General features: G+C 33.1%; 1 protein-coding gene across 1 annotated transcript; it reads right to left on the bottom strand.

Moving 5' to 3' along the window:
• Positions 1 to 2,323: 2,323 nt before the first annotated feature.
• LOC132745384 (uncharacterized) lies at positions 2,324 to 12,120 on the bottom strand. The gene is made up of 6 exons (XM_060734293.1): positions 11,952 to 12,120; positions 8,002 to 8,150; positions 6,122 to 6,271; positions 4,449 to 4,550; positions 2,939 to 3,071; positions 2,324 to 2,561 (listed from the first exon to the last, which is right to left on the bottom strand). Exons 1-6 carry the CDS (start codon positions 12,103 to 12,105, stop codon positions 2,413 to 2,415), a joined length of 837 nt encoding a protein of 278 aa, XP_060590276.1. The 5' UTR covers positions 12,106 to 12,120; the 3' UTR covers positions 2,324 to 2,412.
• Between the last annotated feature and the right edge of the window lie 2,459 nt (positions 12,121 to 14,579).

Genomic DNA, 14,579 nt, shown 5'->3' with positions numbered 1-14,579 from the left:
TCCTTTTAATGTTTTCCCTTTTTTCCAATTTTGGTTTTTCTTTGGGCCCAAGGGGTTTAAAAACCCGGGTGGGGAATGTCCCGTTTATGTTGTATTACTTAAAAACCCATCAAAGGGAAAAATGAATTTTGTATAGCGGGTTATGTTAATAGTTGCCCTATCAAAAAAAATTTTTTTAGAATGAGTTCTTGCCACCAAGATAAAACGGTTATTCCTTTTATTCTATTACATGTATTTCTTTTCTTCAATAGTTTTGCTCTAGTAAAATAATTATAATAAATTATTATTGGTTTTCAACATAATCACGCATGCTGGCAAGCATAATCCATTGAAAACTACAAAGAACGCTTGATTGAAATGAAAAGAAATCTATATCTTTCATTAGTAAAAGTCACCCTTAAAATATAATAGAAGATATTCAATATAAAAGGAAGGAAATATTTAAAATCTGGTTTATTCTTAATCATGGAAAAAAAACAAAAAACACTGAGTTAAGAAACAAAATACGATTTTTTATGTATTGAAAAAGGAAGTAAAACTAAAACTGAAATAGCAAAGAATTTTCAAAAAGTACGCTCTCGGGTATTGTGTCTAAAAAGAAACAAGAGGGCCATGATGGCCCTGAAGTCGCTCACCTGTATATAGGCCCCCAGAGTGGGGCCAGTTTAAACCCCAGGGCTTTTATTTGAACAAACTTGGTAGACACCCATTACAAGATGTTTCATGCTAAACATCTAAGGTCTAGCTCGTTGAGTTTTTTAAAAAATGATTTTTTAAGTTTTTACTATACACATATAGTTCAAAGCAATGACACCCCTAGGGCAAGGCCAGTTTTGCCCCCAGGGCTTTTTTTTTCACAAACTTTGAAGACACTCACTAGAAGATGTTTCATGCTTAATATCTAAACTCTAGCTATTTGGGTTCTTTTTCAAAGAAGATTTTTAAGTTTTTGCTATACACATATAAAGGAAAATCAATGTCCCCCAGGGCAGGGCCAATTTTGACCCTAGGGCTTTTATTTGAACAAACTTTGAAGACACTAACTGGAAGATGTTTCATGCTTAATATCTTAACTGTAGCTATTTGGGTTTTTTCAAAGAAGATTTTTTAATTTTTTGCTATACACATAAATAACATCAATGACCCCCGGGGCAGGGCCAATTTTGACCCCAGGGCTATTATTTGAACAAATTTGGTAGACACCCATTAGAAGATGTTTCATGCTAAATATCTTAGCTCTTTGGGTTCTTTAAAAGAAGATTTTATAAGTTTTTACTATATGCATATAGGGAAAATCAATGACCCTCTGGGGCGGGGCCAATTTTGACCCCAGGGCTTTTATTTGAACAAACTTGATAGACACTCATAAGAAGATGTTTCATGCTTAATATCTTAGCTCTAGTTTATTGGGTTCTTTAAAAGAAGATTTTATAAGTTTTTACTATATGCATATAGGGAAAATCAATGACCCCCTGGGGCCGGGCCAATTTTGACCCCAGGGCTTTTATTTGAACAAACTTGGTAGACACTCATTAAAACATGTTTCATGCTAAATATCTCAGCTCTAGCTCTTTTGGTTTTTTAAAAGAAGATATTTTAAGTTTTAACTATATGCATATAGGGAAAAACAATGACCCCCAGGGCGGGGCCAATTTTGACCCCAGGGCTTTTATTTGAACACACTTGATAGACACTCACTAGAAGATGTTTCATGCCAAATATCTAAGCTCTACCTCTTTGGGTTTTTTAAAAGAAGATATTTTAAGTTTTTTCTATCGGTTGCCATGGCAACCAGAGTTCTGCATGGAATTTATTCTTTGAACAATTTTTAAAGGTGACCACCAAAGGAACATTCCTGTTTGGATGAAATTGGCTCAGCGGTTTATGAGGAGATGTCAATTTAAGTAAAAGTTTACGGACGACAGACGGACGCCGGACGAAAAGCGATCACAAAAGCTCACCCTGTCACTTTGTGACAGGTGAGCTAAAAATAACAAATGCTCTTCAAAATGGCGGATAATGGTAAACAATCAGTTCGTTAAATGTAAATATGTTCGCCATTAAAAATCCTTATACAAGGAACTAATTCGCTATATGCTTAGTTACAAGGAACTCCGGATATAAGGAACAGATTTTGAATGTCCCAATGAGTTCGTTATAAGTGGAGTTTACTGTATACAGCCAGTTTTAAACACTGATGAAATACAATACCTTAGAAGCATTATTAAATATATGTTTATCACACTAGTATCTTTAGATTAAAATCCCATTGCAAGTTCCATACTTCAAACAGACACCAATTATGTAAGATCATGGTTGAGTAATGATCAGATAGTACTAAGACTGATACACTGACTCAATTCCTGACACACATCCTTAGTTTATCTTTTACTGAAATAATGTAAAATGAATCTATGCAGTAGGGATGAAAAAAGTACCATCTTTGTAAACATCAGGCTCAAAACTTTCAACTTCCTCTTCATCATTGTCACTGTCAGGTACACAAACCTCCCTTCGCAATTTTTCAATTTCAATTAAAATGTAAGAGGGAAACTCTGATCCTGTATCATATACAAATATTTTAAAGAAATAACATCTTAAAGAATAGGACAGAATATTTTTCAAATATTATTGCTACTAGATCTAAGTACTATTTTATCAATATAATTGCAAATATTTTATAAATAATATTATTGCTAGAATGCATCAGATCTATTAAAATAACAAAACAAAAAAATTATACAATAAAATAATGCAAGATTATTCACACAAAAAGATACTTAGGCGATATTTTACATATAAAAACACATCAGGGATAGAAAATACACCTCGGCTGCTCGTATTGACACTGCATGTAGGACAAGTAGAAATTTGAAGCTACTTGTCCTGCAGGATAAGTGGCTCTGTAAAAAACTTTTTATTCCCTGTATTATCTTACCTGTTTTAGGTGTAAAAAGGTCTGTTCCTTTTTCAGCAGATTCGACAAGTTTGAGAAAACCCCCATCTAACAGACCCCACCTCTTCACATTTTCAAATCCTGTCACGGGTATCCCAGCTCGGTCAGCACAAATCTGTAAAGTATAAAATTAATCATGTTCAATATCGGAGTTCTGATCTTCTCGAAATTCAAAAATATATGAATTAGAGCTGTCATTGATTGAGTGCAAAGCACTGTTTATAAAATTAATGTCCATTTGGCCACCTGCTTTTGGGTGAAATTTTTATAATTTAATGTAGACATTTAAATAATAAATCAAAATCATAGATTTTTTTAAATGTTCATAGATTATTGATCAGCAGAAAAATATCAATGATATCATACATCAATATTATCTCTATCGATGACAGCTCTAATATGGATACAAGACAGCCAAGCAGCAGCATTATTTCATCTACCCACAACCAGAGCAAGGTTAATACATGTATATACGCCTAAATGCAGATTTATTTGAGGAAACCAACTTACATGTACTATTATGATGATGGAAAAGTTCCAAAAGTAAACACCCGTACAATTCCCTGAAACATTTTATTATATGATACATGTATTATGCAACTTATGTATGCCTGAAATATCACTTCTGCACACTGTTTCCACTTCTGCACACTGTTTCAATAGAAAAAACATGTGAACAAATTAAAATGAGTAAAAGATCCTTAAGCAATTCAAAATACACAAACCATGCACAAAAAGCCATCTCATTCTTTTTATCTTAAACTGTGACCTTGACCATGAACTTGGTGGTCTAGAGAACTGGTTCTGCTTATTTTTTTTAGTAAAGCTTTCAGCCCTATTATAATGTCTATACAGTGGACAAAAAATAATTGATGGTTCACATCTATTACTTTTCAATGTTAAAGATGAATGAAGTAAGGTGCCAGAAATGTGTACTCTACATGTTGTCTCAAAAACATCAACAATTGACTCAAGTATCATGAAAATAGTTCAAGAAATCATACAAAGTAGATATAATACAAAATAGATGGAAGAATTTGCTGACTCATGCCTTTAACCTTAACAGTGACCTTGATCTTCAAGTGGGGCACTTGGATTGCATTTTACATGTTTACATGATTTCTCCAATAGATAAACAATTTGCCCAAGAACCATAAATACTGATTATTCAATCAGTTCAAAATATATGCAGCAGACACAAAACCAAAGGACAGACATTCTACCAAAATGACATTACAGATGTTAAGTTGCAAAATGTTATACCCTCGTTCAGGTCTATTATCAGCTTAAATTACTCGACAAACCTGAAGAGATCACTAGTCGCATGGGTTCAAACCCCATCAGGAGCAAGTCATTGTTACCTTGAGCAAGAAAATTTACACTCATTGCTCAGTACTGGTTGATTCCAGGAACAGATAGGAAAGTGTGTCCATAAGCATAATTATAGTTTAGTTAAGCACAGTTGAAGTAAAATAAATTCTGTGAACCAAACCTGAAGTGCTTTGACTATGGCTATTTCATTTGCTGAAGAAAGCTTGTGTGTAGTGTTCTGCCTAAATCCATCAGCAAACTGCACTACTTGGCCGAGTCCCATCTAGAAAATGACAAAATGTATCTTCATGTAATGAAAATAAAAATCTTGGTATAAATGAAAGTGATAAAGTCATTGTTATCAAAATCTGTATAGTACAACTGTATCAATTAACAAGAGCTGTCGGTAGGACAGCACGCTCGACTATTCTAAGTGCTTGATAGTAAAAGAGCCTTGATAATGTTAAATTTTTTAAGATCACAAAAGGTCTAATTTTTTTTTAATAAATTCATGTTATAGGCCTTAGAGAGAGTCTAATTATACAGTATTGGCTTGACTATTCGGAAGGTAATGTCACAAGGTTGTTTTATTGAGTATAATAATACTAATTACCTATGAATACATAAATTTGACAGAAAAGGTACAAAGGCTTCTAATTAAGATGTTTTATCAAGTAAATCACTGCTTTATTATTATGAATGCATAAAATTGTCCCAAAAAAAGGCACAAACCCTTCAGTAGTAATTGAGATAACAGCTTACAAGCAAAACTTTACCATGAATTTCTAAGTTGAAAAAGGGGAGAAAAATCAGCCTAAATGCAAGATAGAATTATGGATCTTTGTCAGTGACCTACAATTATGACCCTAAATGCATATGTGAAGTTTTAAATAAATATCTTTAATAGTTATTGAGATATGTAAAACTTGCATGTAAACATTAACCAAGAGACTAAGTAGAAAAGGGGATATGAATCAGCCTTAATGCAAGATAGAGTTATGGAACTTGGTCAGTGACATACAATTATGACCCTCCAATTATGACCCTAAGTGCATGTGTAAAGTTTCGAGTAAATATCTTTAAAGACCTTTAACCTTTAACCAAAATTTCTAAGTTTCAAAGGGGCAAATAATTCTTCAAATTTTGCAGGCAGAGTTATGCAATTTTGCAAACTGATGTACATTGTTACTATAAAAAAGTATTTTAAATTTCAATTGAATATCTCAAGCAATAATTGAGATATTTGACTTTACAAAAAAAATTTAACCAAGATTTCTAAGTTAAAAAGGGGCATAATTCTGTCAATATTGTAGGCAGAGTTATCTAACTTGTCAATCTGATGTACCTTGTTACTATTAATAAGTATCGTAAGTTTCAATTGAATATCTCAAGTAATTATTGAGATATTTGACTTTACAAAAAACTTTAACCGAAATTTCTAAGTTAAAAAGGGGCATAATTCTGTTAATATTGTAGGCAGAGTTATCCAACTTGTCAATCTGATGTACCTTGTTACTATAAATAAGTATTGTAAGTTTCAATTGAATATCTCAAGTAATGATTGAGATATTTGACTATACAAAAAACTTTAACCAACGCAGACGCAGACGCGGACGCCGACGCGACTACAATAGCTCTCATATTCTTCGAATAGTCGAGCTAAAAAGGAAAAAAAATCAAATTTATAGCATTAGTATAGTAATTTATATATTCCTTTTACCTTGCCCAATATCTTGAATGGACTTTGTCTATCTTTGATTCTGGACAAAACCATTTGTCCTGGATATCCTGGCTAATACCTTTGTTAGCACTGGATGCAACACGCTAAAGGTTCAAATAAAAGGTTATACTTACTAGAGTTATCTTAAAGTCTTGCAACCATATCAGCCATGTCCAGCCTGGCTTTGCAGGTTTCTGACCAGCCATTGGTCCTGGAAATATCACTCCTGGTAACCAAGTTTTAAGAAACTTTCCCCAAACTATACATCCATTACACAGTGTCTTCTAAAATAAGAAATTGCATTTCATGATATTTATTAACTGCATAAGAAATATTTCTAATAATAACATGCAATTATCATAGTATTGCAAGCAATCCATAAGTCCCCTACCGGTTAGAACCCCATCAACATTCTGAAGGGCCATTGGCCATTCACTAATGTTTCAATTTTTCTCTATTTTAAGTAAATTTGTTGGAAAAGTTCTTTAAAAAAGATCACAGGAAACAGTTTTTCTGAACAGACAGACAGACGGACCGAAGGACACTCTAAAGTTAATATTTGAAACATCCCTGTTACCAAAATATAACATTTTAAAAGCAAAACTCTTAAAGAGGAGATAACTCTTGAATTAAAGATGCTATTTCATAAAGATTTTCAGCTCTTTTTGACTAATCACAAATATTGTTATATTTGCCATGTTTTAAGCCTATTTGTTGCCAAGGCAACCAATATTTTTTCAAAATAGGAAGAACAGATAAGACATGCATAATCTCAAGACTGCCATCTACCCATATGTCAAGTTTCATAAAAATATTTCTATTACTTTTTGCGTTAACACTGGATCCAGTTTATGTGTAAAATTTGCCATATTTTCAGTCTATTTGTTGCCATAGCAACCAGAATTTTCAACATAGGAAGAAAAGTAAAAAGACGTGCATAATCTCCAGACTGCCATCTACCCATATTTCAAGTTTCATTAAAATATTTCCAGTACTTTTTGCGTTATCACTGGATCCAGTTTATGTGTAAAATTTGCCATATTTTCAGCCTATTTGTTGCCATAGCAACCAGAATTTTCAACATAGGAAGAAAAGAAAAAGACGTGCATAATCTCCATACTGCAATCTATCCATATATCAAGTTTCATAAAAATATTTTCAGTAATTTTCAAGTTATCGCGGGATCCAGTTTTGTGGACGGACGGACTGACAGACGGACAGACAGACGGACGGAGGGTAAACCTAAAGTTCCCTAAGGTAAACCGGTAGGGGACTAAAAACATGTCGATATGAAAATTATATAAATGTATTATTAGTTATAAAAACTTTGACAGTTATATGACCCAGTATAAATGGCAATACAATTGGCAGGTCAGGTAATATAAGTTAACAATCAACTGTTTACACATAACCATAATTATAACCTGTCAATGATTTATAAAATATATAAAAAGTTACAGTCTGGACATGAATGTGTATCTTCAAACTCTTCTCGAGAGCATGAGTACCTTCCAACAATAAGTGTGACCTTGACCATGACAAAGTTATAGTCCAGACACAAATGTGTGTACCTATAAACTCTTATTGTGATAAAGTGAAACTTTCAAAATTTTTTAAACGTCCAGTTATTTTGAGGTAGGCTTTTATTTGAACGGACCACTTTTCATGGTAGACAATACCAATTTTTCAAAAATCCTCGATCATGAAAAATTTAAGCCCCGAACACGATAGGTGTGTACCTATTAAATTCTCATTGTGATAATGTGAAACCTTAATAGGTTAGTGTGACCTTGACCTTTAAGGTAGGGATCTATGTAATTCTTGGACGTGACAATATCATTGTCTTGATGTGGTTGACATTTATGCTTAGTTATTTTAAAATCATTTGATGCACGACAAAGTTACAGTCCGGACACAAATGAAGTGGGGATGCACAGACGGACAGACAGACTGACGGGTGGGATTTTAATATGCCATCCTTCGGGGGCATAAAAATGTTGTATAATTTCAATACCCTTTTAGAGTTTCTATGCTGTGATTCCCTGAAGTCCAACATGTTATCAGCGCAACCAGGTGTATGACCTGATCTCATTTCTACATCTGAGGTCTTTTCGTTTTTATCATCAGTTGGTACCATTTTGACATCTGATTTGTTGAATCCAACTAAAATGTAAATAAGACAGTCATGACACAGGGTAAACTTGGAACAAATTAAATTTCTAGAGACCCAAGAGATGATGCCACACTAAAAATATTAATTTAGCTCAAGTTGCCAAGTTAAAATTTTGTGTTTGGTTGCAATGGTAACCAGAGCTCTGCTTAGAAAGGAAATATTGGTTAAAAACCTTTCTGCAAGCATTATCCCTGCACAATAGTTTCAACAACGGCTCAGTAGGTGTCAGGGGTATGTCTTCAGAAACAAAATATGAACAGATATACAAAATAGTATGTACATCTGGCAATCAACAATCTTAAAAAACATCCTGAACATTGCCTGTTTTTTCTCAGGAGAACACATCTATTATATAGTATACAGCAGTATTTTGACTGAGGATAAAAATGTTTATTGAAACGGTCTTAAGTTAGTCCTTAAAGCAGCACGCCTCCAGATTCATGGTAATTTTCATGAAAATTTGAAAATGTATTTAACAGTATAATATCGTGAAAGTTACAAAAAGAATGCAATTTTCACATTATCAATTAGGGGTGTGGATCGTCGGATAAGTGACGATCCGATCCGAACCACGATTCAGCACTTACGATTCACAAATCGAACCACAAATCTTTTGTTATCAAGGCACACATAACAAGGGTGCCATAGTCACAAAATACGCCCGTTTACGAAAAAGCTTTAGATGGAGATGGGGGCATTATGGATAAGTGTTATCTAGCAAGCAAGTTTTTATTCTTGGCACTGTGTTGTTAAATGAACCTTAAAACAAATCAGTAGGGAAGATATGCACAGAATGTGTGACCTTGACCTTGGTCGCAGGGACCTGAATTTTATGCACGGCACTCAGCCTCACAATGATGAACATTTGTTGCCAAATTATATTGAAATCCCTCTATGCATGTAGAAGTTTTGCTCAGACAAGTGTTTTTCTATGAGCTCTAAACTGTGACCTTCACCTTTGACCTAGAGACTTGGCTTATGTGCAGGGCACTACGTCTCATGGTGGTGAAAACAATTCTATAAAAGTAACATTAAAATTCCTCCATGCATGTAGAAAATATGCTCCGGGGACAACATCTGGATATTTAATCATCTCCAGTGACCTTGACCTTGCAAATTATTAACCTAAATTAAAATGTGTAACACCTGTAGTCATGATAGTTACCATTTGTGCTACAATCCATCAATAAATTGATGACTAAATGGTCCCTATAACCATCTTTCAAATTTTTATCTGAACTTTGACCTCTATGTGTAACCTTGACTTTGGTCGCAGGGATCTGAATTTTGCATGCGACACTCAGCCTCACAATGGTGAACATTTGTTGCCAAGTTATATTGAAAACCCCCTATGAATGTAGAAGTTTTTGCTCCGGACAAGCGTTTTTCAATGAGGCTCTAAGTGTGACCTTGACCTTTGACCTGGAGACCTGGATCATGCATGGAGCAATACATATCATGGTGGTGTGAACATTTCCATAAAGTATTATAAAAATTCTTCCATACATGTAGGAGATATGCTCCCGACAAAATCTGGATATTTTCACCATCTTTAGTGACCTTGACCTTGCATATATTGACCTAAAGTACATGTGTCACAGCCGTAGTCATTATAATGACCATTTGTGTTACAATCCCTCAATAAATGATGATTAAATCGTCCCTATACACATCTTCATATTTTTATCTTTTTTTTTAACGGGCGTATAAAAAGTACATGAAATTGTAATTTAATAACTAAAAAAATTCTGATTTAAGATTTTATTCTAGGGAAATACACTTCATTACAATTCTTAATCTTTGAATGAGCTGAACTGATATTTACTTGAAAATTAAAATATAATTAAATTTCTATGAGAAAGTATTTACATTTGATAAGGTAATTACTGTATGATCTTTATGAACAAATACCAAGTCTACAGAACACCATAGTTATCACAGTTAAGAATCTTGACCAATGAATGAAACATGTGTAAATAAATATTATATTCTTTAGAACATACTCAAGTCCAAGAAAAGAGGATTATTTCATGCCCTTTTTATTAAATTCTATTTTTAGAATTGAAAGTGAAAGTAGATCAAGGGAAGTAATTGTGTAAGTCATTTATGAACAAAGTAATAACTTTTGTTGTTGCCCTTTGATTAAATTCTATTTACAAAATCTGGATATTTCATCATCTTTAGTGACCTTGACCTTGTATTATATTGACCTAAATTATATGTATCACAGCCATAGTCTTGATAATGACCATTGTGTGTTACAATCCCTCAATAAATGATGACTAAATGGTCCATATACACATTTTTCATATTTTTATCTGAACTTTGACCTCTATGTGTGACCTTGACCTTGGCCGCAAGGACCTGAATCTTTGCACGCGACACTCCGCCTCACAATGGTGAACATTTGTGCCAAGTAATATTGAAATCCCTCTATACATGTGGAAGTTTTGCTCCGGACAAGCATTTTTCAATGAGCTCTAAGTGTGACCTTGACCTTTGACCTAGAGACCTGGTTCATGTGCGCGGACACTGCTTCCTCATAGTGGTGAAACATTTATATGAAAGTTTCATTAAAATCCCTCCATACATGTAGGAGATATGCTCCGGACAAAATTGGACCCCGCCCGCCCGACCGCCCGCCCGCCCTACCGCCAGGGGTGTTCCCATAATACGTCCCGTTTTTCAAACGGGCGGTATAAAAATATGTACATTAGTTATAAAAACATGTTTATTTAAAACAAAAAACAATACTAAACATTAAACATGAAATATAAACAAGGTTTATGTTTTTATTCTTTTGAGGAGTATTTTTGTTTTGTTTTTAAAACCAATTACTTCCTAGCTCAGCATCATGGTACACCAGCAAATTGTATTTAGGTAAACTTCATATAATTTATATTCACATCGTATTTTTCTCGATTTTTTTAAAAGTGTGTGAAAAACAGTGAATGTATAAAAGAAAATTAGATCGCGATCCACGATCTCTGTGCTTTCAAATATTCAAACTCGATTTTTCACTTTGATTCGTGATTATCCGAGTACTCGGATACTCACCCCAGCCCTATTATCAATGGCATTTACAACCTATGTAAATTTCTATAAAGAGGTCAAAATATGCAAAAATAGCCCTTACTGTGTTAGTAATGCAGTAGAAATATAATCATAAATATTGAAAAATTTGGTCATTAATCACAAATAAAATGTAAATTTTTACTAGAATTTTTAATCTTTTTACCTTTCCTAAAATCTTAATATTTTTTTCTCAGGTTTGATTTTATCGAAATATTTTTGGCCATCTGGAGGCGTGCAGCTTTAAGTTGGCTTTAATTTGTTTTAAGACTAAGGATACACTCGGGACTTTCTATGTAATGCAGCCAAGGTTTTCATTTTCCAATTTACCAATGATGATTGAATCACAAAATTCCAAAACTTAGATGTACACAGTAATTAATGATTATAGTTGTCAAATCTGTTCAGATACATTCTATGCAGGAGTTGAAAAATTCCTCTACAATAAGGAGTGAAAGGTAAATAAATACAAGTGTAGTTCAGAAGACACATCGCTTTAATTAGTATTTTCTTTTATTTCAGTATAGTTTATAGATATATAAAATTATACATGCATGACAATTGACAAGGAATTTTCATAGCATGCAGTGCATGATGTGGCCATCATTCATTTTCGAATATAATGGAGCAATAAAATTGCAAAGCATGCCTGCTTAATATTTTAAAACCTTCATTATCTTGCTAAGACTAGTCATAATGTGGCCTAATTTTCCCAATACCTTTTTTTGCTTTACTTTTTTGTACATTCCTCTCCTCACTACAGCCATTGTCAGTTCCAGCCTGAAAATGTTCGATCCTTGGAGGCTTCATGCGCAAAGAAAATTCATTCCCCTCACTTCTGAGTGGTGGTGGCTGGTATCTGCCGCGCTTCATGCTTTAATTTGACCTGGATCTGGAATGAAAATTGTGACAATCACATTACAGCTGTCAATTGATAGAAAAAATTGTGTACCACTATATCGAAAGCTGCAATTATTGTATAATAGCTTGTACATTTTTGAATATATGTGTAATAAACTGTTATCATGGTTGATATACAAGCATGTACGTTTTTATACTTCACCAACACAATAAACTTATTCTTGTTATCATATCTTTACAGTTTTCTATAAAAAATTAAATCCAGTGTTTCAAATTTTAGGCAAGAAAAGGGGAGATATAGAATGATATTTTCCCAAAAAACATGAAGAAAATGGGTTTTTTAAATTGTATGAATAAATTTTAAATTGCGGATTGATATTGAAATTTGTGTTGGTTGTTGAATATTTTGATGATAAATTGATATCACAATATTCAATGACAGCCCTACAATCAACATGTATCAAATGATCGATGAATTTGCTCAAAAGTAACAAAACAAACAAATGTTGAAGTTAAAAATATTTTAATTTCAAATGAAAATGAAAATACAGTTAATACCCCCCCCCCACAATAATTTACTTTGAATCCAAAGTTAAATAGATCTTTCTTACTTGGAAAAAAAATGAAAAAATGATTTTACAGCTATATTTTAGATTGGTTGAATATGAACAATAATTTTTTGTTACATTTCTAAAAAAGGAGTTTGTCTATTCTGTACCATGTATTTACCTTTTTAACAGGCATCAATATATGTACTTTGCTCAATTATGGAATGCCGGTAGGGACATGCCACTTTGCTTATTTGCCAACTACTTAATTGCTTATTTGCTAATTGCTGATTTGCCAATTTGCTTATTTGCCCAATTTTGCTTATTTGCCAATTTGCTTATTTGCTAATTGCTTATTTGCTTATACATGTATATACATATTTTTTTATGCTATTGTCAGGCGACACGTCCGACTCGCTAAGTCTTGTTTGATATAAAATAACAAGTCCTTTGTAGACTTTATTTCAAGCTCATGAACTATATCATGTTAATATTATGTTTATAAGGTTTTGTTAATTATAAACTTGTGACAATTATGATCAATGCATCATTACCATAGAATATAGGTAGAAAGACAGATGGATACATTTTAATCAATTTCGAAAAAAAATAAATTCAGTTTCAGAAAGTAGTTGTTTTTTTTAATTATCTTTGAGTTTCCGTTTTAGCTCCACTATTCAGAGAATAGGGATGCTATTCTTAGTAACTTGTGTTTTTCTGTCATATCTCTGTTACTTTTGCTGATTCATGCATCTTACTGCAACTTTGCATAAACTTTGCGTTACAAGCATGCATACAAAGTACATGAAGAAGCTGTGCCCGTTATATACTGAATGTCAAGGTCACCAATGTATTTGTACTGAGAAAACCTTTTGTTTTTCTGTCAAAAATTTCTTTTTAAACTATTGCGTATATCAAACTGTTACTTCACAAAAACCCCGTTTAAATAGGCAGCATCCCTTTACACAATTTTCAAAAAAGGTTTTGCCCTTTATCCCTTTACCCTGGGTCAGGGGATATGGTCCTTTTGGTTTCACCGGGGATAGCATTTTAAAATTTTTCAATATGAAAAAAATGGAAAATTTTGCCCAAAAATTTCAAAAACCCCCCCATTAAAACCAAAGCAAAATGTTTAATGAAACTAAAAAAGTGTCCCCAAAATTTAACAGGGGCTAAAAACGAAGCCTTTTTGCTTTAAGGGTGGGGAAAAAAACCCGTGTTAAAGGCATCACCAAATGTTAATTTGTTGTACTTAGTTTTTTCTACCACTAAAATGGGGCCCCTTCTTGAAAATTGCTAGAAAAACCACATTTTATAGGCCCTTAAAAAAATAAAAAATTTTTTTTAAAGGGTTTCTTTTTATTTTCAATTTTTAAACCCAATATTTTTCATTTATATAAAATTTAAAAAAAGGGTGTTTTTTAGGGCCACCAATCTCTAAACTTAAAGCTTGCAAAAAAAAGATCTTATTTTGAAAACCAACATTTTTTAAGGCATTCTAAAAGCACAGTTTGCTGGCGGGAAATTTCCTTGCCCCAACATAAACCTCTTTCCCACTATATCCAAATTTTTTAAAATATTTTTTTAAAATAAAAATTTGGGACATTTTTTAAAACGAAAAAACCCTTTTAAGTATTTTTTTGAGATTTTGGGGGGTATTTTGGTTTTTTTCCTACCGGTATATTTAAAAATTTTTGGCCATTTTAAAATTTTCCCTTCGGGGTTTAGATATAAAAAATATTTTAAATAGAGTTTTTACAGGGGCACGTATAGGGTTGGGGCCGCCCGGGATCTGCCCCAAAGGGCGTCTGTGTTTCTAAAAGGACATTTTCGGGCCTTTCATTTAGAAAATATTCGGCAAAAAGGCATTCCCTCCCAACTTTCATTGCCCCAACAGACTTGGGAAAAACCGGGAATTTAAAAAAAAGAATTACGGGT

Source organism: Ruditapes philippinarum, unplaced genomic scaffold (genome assembly GCF_026571515.1).
Source record: "Ruditapes philippinarum isolate M1 unplaced genomic scaffold, ASM2657151v2 ctg2400_1_1_1_1, whole genome shotgun sequence".
Classification (NCBI taxonomy): domain Eukaryota; kingdom Metazoa; phylum Mollusca; class Bivalvia; order Venerida; family Veneridae; genus Ruditapes; species Ruditapes philippinarum.
This window is presented reverse-complemented; position numbering and strand designations above follow the sequence as displayed.